Source organism: Camelina sativa, chromosome 20 (assembly GCF_000633955.1).
Source record: "Camelina sativa cultivar DH55 chromosome 20, Cs, whole genome shotgun sequence".
NCBI classification, from domain to species: Eukaryota; Viridiplantae; Streptophyta; class Magnoliopsida; order Brassicales; family Brassicaceae; genus Camelina; species Camelina sativa.
This window is the reverse complement of record NC_025704.1, coordinates 21,934,541-21,939,673: the sequence shown is the minus strand read 5'-3', so window position 1 is coordinate 21,939,673 and position 5,133 is coordinate 21,934,541. Positions and strand designations below refer to the sequence as shown.

Sequence of the window (5,133 nt, the reverse complement as noted above, 5' to 3'; positions counted from 1 at the left end):
ACTGTTCTCATGCTTCCAAACACTTCGCTTGTGCGTACCCGCTTTCTAAATGAGAAAATAAGGCTATAGAAATGGAGGACCATTTGATGAAATGTTCCATTTTTTTTCACTTATAATTTATATATATTCATTAGCTATATTCCAATAGACTATAGTCCTATCCTATGTAATCAAATACAGATTAGTAAAATACTAAAGATTTCAATTTTATCTTTTTCTTCTTTTTATTTTTGTGTCTATGTTTTTACCTGACTGTAGTGTTTTAAACCCAAATAAGCTTTAACCTCAATTTCTTTTAATCGTGTGAATCAAATCAAGTTGGATTATGTATCAAGTACGATCAACATGCATACTGCAGGTTGTCAAACATAGTATCATTATTAACAACTAACTGATAGTTATGTTTAACCGGTAATGCTAACATGCTTGCATTGCATCCAAACAAATCCGCTTCTGCAATTATATATCCAAAATTAAACTAACACCTTTTCTACAATAAATATATCCAAAATTCATCACACTTTTTCTACACACTAGAAGAAGATCGACACAGATCCACACTCTAATGCACACAACATCACAAGAGAATGTAAACTAGTAGCTTAATCTAATGATCGTCGTTGGGGAACAAATCCTTAAGACTCCAAACCGCACCTTTTGAACCTCTAGGGTCTAAGGGACGAAACTAAAGAAGAATAAACAGGAGACACACAGAGAGTTACGATTACGAAGAAGACAATCAAGTAGATTTTACTTATTTTTCTCTTGGAAGGCCTTCGGCCTATAAATCCCTTTTTATCTATAATATATATTCGAATACATATTGCATTTTCACTCGAAAGACAGACAAAGACAATCTAATTCACCTATGAGCGTAGGCTAAGGCAAGACCCCTAACTTAAACACGGATCTTTTCCCCTCATAAACCCTAGAAAAAAATTACAGCTTGGAAAACAATACTCCGCCTCACTATCTACCTTGTACACACAAATCTTTCTTTCTCATCCACGAATTGTTCCTAGTTAACTTCCTACAAATCTACTCCACAAACGGCTAAACCATGGCGATATTATTTCGCCAGACCCCGTACATTCAGCATCGCCTTCTTCTGCGGTGCTGAAAAGGGTTTGATCAGAGCAGTCTAAAGAAGCCCCACACGCCATATTGTAGGACTGACATGCTGAATGGCATACCCGTAGTCTGTCGTCTCCGTCGACATCACACTTCTGGATCGATATCTGATTACAGAGGTCATAAAGAACAAATGTTCACTGTCAGAGAATGCTAGTGTCTCACCTATAATCATGAGGAAACAAATAACAAAAGATTGCAGCTCACCCAACAGGCTAGTCTTTTCGCTGCTTCATCACAGTAGCTGTTACCGAAAATATTAAATAACTTTCGAGCCCCACCCGGAAAGAGCCGATTGTAGTTGGGCATGACCACGACTTCCTCAAGCTGTTGAAGAATGCTAGGCTCTCTTGGAGCACAATGTTGCCCTGATATGTCTCTTTCCAACACATCTTTGCACACCAATAAACTCGTAACTAGTTTAGAGCTGTTCTGACATGTGTAGCCAGCATAATCAGAGCAACGGAACTCACAAACCCCATTATCACAGACTCCTCCATGTAGGCTGCATTGTTCGTCACAAACAGCTGTATAGTTTAAAAGAACTCTGTTGTCAGATATAATTGATAAATGTATTCTTGACAATATATATATGGACATTTACCAGTGGAACAGTCGATCCCAGTAAATCCATTTTCACATATGCAAACACCCTGCGTTGTGCATTTTCCATGTCCATTGCAATTATTAGGACATGAACCTGCATGGTGAAAAGCAAAACTTGTAAGTTCAGATCTTACGGAAAGACAGAGACTTGACAAGTACGACAATTTGGTTTGGAAGATACAGGATACTTACGGTTTCTACAGTCATGACCGTGATAACCAAGGAGACAACGACACTTCCCATCAACACAATCTCCATTAAAGTTACAAGAGCTAGGACATTGGCCAAGCACAGAAACTACAGATGTACTGCAGAGTTCATGGTAAGCCGGACAAATTAATTCACCTACAAACCAAAACATTCATGGTTCAAAAGATTTGTTAACGATATGTTATTATTCTTTCAGGAAGATAAGAGCATTATTTACCATTAAAACCGGGAAATCGAATTGGTCCACCAGCTTTAGGACAGAACTTCCATACTCCCTCCACTGCAACCTATAATTCAACCAGGAAAACATGTGAAGACATTAATAACCGTAAAAGCATGGATCAACGTAGAAACAAGTTGAAATAGAACCGATGACTCTATGACTTGTGTTGTTTCTGACTGCTGTTCAACTATAACAGCTTATGCCCAAAAGTAACAAAAAATTGAAACCCTTGGACGAAGAAGAAGAAGATGAAGAAGGCATACCTCCAACAAATTATTTCTACATCTATGCTGATAACAACCATTCCCCTGTGTCATGGAGCCACGAACAAACCCAGTACGCACTAAAGATGAGGCCATACACCTATATATATGCCAAACACTTTCATGAGCAATATTCCATGTGGATATTTACAAAAATTCAGCGAGACAGTCAACCAGCAATAACCTGGATTCACTCCCTCTCACTTCACCCAACATTCTGTCAGGCGCACGTGCACTATTTATATCCGTACAAGACCCATCTGAATAGGCAACAAAATATGTACAATAATCTGCTAGGGAAGACTGGCCGCCTGAAATATGTTGTGTATCAAATTCATTAGTCTTTACCAAACAAGAAACAAATACAGGACTAGATTACAGGATATCATACTTTAGTTTCTAATCCAGATATTACAACCAAGACAAGAAAAATTATATTTTGCGAATAAAACCAACAGGTTGAAGCAGGTAACAACAACCTAAGTATATATAGTATAAATAAAACTGGAAGATTAAGATTTTTCGTATCAGCATGTTCCAGTTAATCAACAGGATATACCTCTGTTAGGCTGTGGAAAGTATCGAGCCCACTGAGGCAAGTCTCCATTATAGCTTAGAATTGGGCAGTAACCTTCGGCCTCTCTGTTGTATGTACAGCCAGATAGTTGGGTTGTGTTACAATGGTAAGCACCTTTCCACATGTTACATGGAGATGTGACAAACTGGGTCCCCTGGTTCCGACCCCAATCAAGACGGTCTGCCATGCTATAATTAGCCTTATACCAGCCACTATCCTCTAATAGCGCTAGAGTCATTTTTGAAACGACTGATCTTGTGTCAACTGACCCAGTCATTATCTCATTCATAAGCAGTCTTTTTTCCCAGTGGGAACCGGATGTGCCACGTCCGCCTCCATCCTCAAGTTCTAGACCCGAGAAGTTTTGAGAAAATGCCTGATGAACAATTGACATTATTATGACTAAAGGACATAAAACTAAGGTCACAGGAATTAGCTTTCAAAATAATTAAGAACTTTGAAACTTACTCCATAGTGATGCCGCGAATGCATGACAACCCGTGGAAGCACTACGCGTGTCACTAACCGGCCAAGCTTTTCATCCATTTGTTGCTCAGTGACCTAAAATATGAAAAGAATGGCTTATTCCAAGTTGGCTCGTATAGAAAGTTCATTCTCATCCATGTTAACGAAACACAAAAAAAGAAAAAGCGAGGAATGTAAATCACAGCTAACTTTTTTTCTGGATTAGGAGGACATTAATAAGTCATCACATACCTCAGTGCGTCTTCTTTTCCTTTCATCTCTAAAATGCGCAAAGGCATGTGGATCAAAGCCAAGGACATGCATAACCTCATGAATGAGAGTTGCTGAAAGCAAAGTCCCAGATTCTGAAGTCAAATGGCGGTGAGCAACATTGACATGCCCTGAAAAAGACCACAACTCTTGGCTTTAGTTTAAAAATCAAAGCAATGTCAGGGATTTCAAAATATTACTGGAGGAAATGGCCAAATACCAGCAATCGCACGTCCCCATTGATCACGTTCGCAAGCTACAGCCCACGCAAGGGTATTACCAGTAGTGGGTCTTGTGGTTACCAATAGGACTAAATCAGTATTAGCAATACCCTCTGCTTGATTTGAAAGAAACTGATTAGACCAAAATAAACCTAGCAGGACAAGTTTAAATTGACATGAAACTGCCAATCAGAAGCAAAACAGTAATGCAATTACCCTCTACATATTCACGAGGAAGCTGCACACCACCATCTTGTCCACAAGCAGAGTATCCACTTAAACGCAAATTTCCTTTCACAGGTTCAACAGCTAACGCTCTTCTGAACCAATCTGCAGTCTGCTCTAAAGCCTACATGTGCAAGATTTATAAATCAGTCCAACTGTGTGACAAGTAACACTCACTTATCTAAGAAACAAAAGATCAAGTAAACCTTGCGCAGGCGATGCTTTTTGTCCTCCCCAGATATGTCATCTAAAGTGCAGTTATACCAGCAATCACCAGAAACTGGAGGTTTTGCATTAGGATTACACGCAGGGACAGCAGGGAAAGTACTTGAAGAAGGCTCACCCAACTGAGTTCAGTAAAAACAATTTAGTTCACTTACTTAAAAAAATAAATCCCTATCTGTATTTCACAGTACTGAAAAGCTAGCAAGAATTGCCCCACCTTCACAATATCGCCAACTCTTTGGCAATCTCGGTCAAGTGAGTGACCAACAGCATCATAATTTAAGTAAATCCTAATAGGTTGTTTCACATCCTTCTCCTCCTCCTCAGAAACACTAAGCAATACTCTCCCATTATGAGCTTTTGCAGTACTTGTTGGCTCATGATAAACCTGAGGAGTAACTGAATATACTTTCCTACCCGGTCTCTTCCTCTGTTCTATAATCTCATCATGGATACACGAATGAGAAGAGACTCCATCAACTCCACTTTCCACACCTTGCAAAGGCACTCGATGATGATGCCTGGCTTTCCCATCAGCAGCTCCCGACCACAATAAAATCAACAAAACCTGAAACAAACAAGAGGATGACTTCGAAGCTAAAAACAAACGAAAGGAGCAATTTTGCTGAAAAGGGAAAGTTTAACATTTACAACCTAAGCTCTACTGACTTTGTAGCTCAACATTCCTGAATACCCAAAAAAAAAAAAAAAAAAAAA

The 5,133-nt window shown here is 39.1% G+C and overlaps 1 protein-coding gene across 1 annotated transcript in view; it reads right to left on the bottom strand.

Moving 5' to 3' along the window:
- LOC104771388 (leishmanolysin) overlaps nt 725-5,133 on the bottom strand; it is a 5,261-nt gene continuing 852 nt past the window's right edge. The window contains exons 2-15 of the mRNA XM_010495898.2: nt 4,634-4,984; nt 4,398-4,538; nt 4,183-4,315; nt 3,966-4,079; nt 3,728-3,876; nt 3,479-3,571; nt 2,993-3,386; nt 2,618-2,744; nt 2,434-2,533; nt 2,165-2,234; nt 1,930-2,082; nt 1,736-1,831; nt 1,339-1,658; nt 725-1,238 (exon numbers count right to left, since the gene is read on the bottom strand). Of these exons, the coding sequence (XP_010494200.1) occupies nt 1,023-1,238; nt 1,339-1,658; nt 1,736-1,831; nt 1,930-2,082; nt 2,165-2,234; nt 2,434-2,533; nt 2,618-2,744; nt 2,993-3,386; nt 3,479-3,571; nt 3,728-3,876; nt 3,966-4,079; nt 4,183-4,315; nt 4,398-4,538; nt 4,634-4,984 (2,457 nt within the window). The 3' untranslated portion in view covers nt 725-1,022. The remainder of the gene's footprint in view (nt 1,239-1,338; nt 1,659-1,735; nt 1,832-1,929; nt 2,083-2,164; nt 2,235-2,433; nt 2,534-2,617; nt 2,745-2,992; nt 3,387-3,478; nt 3,572-3,727; nt 3,877-3,965; nt 4,080-4,182; nt 4,316-4,397; nt 4,539-4,633; nt 4,985-5,133) is intronic.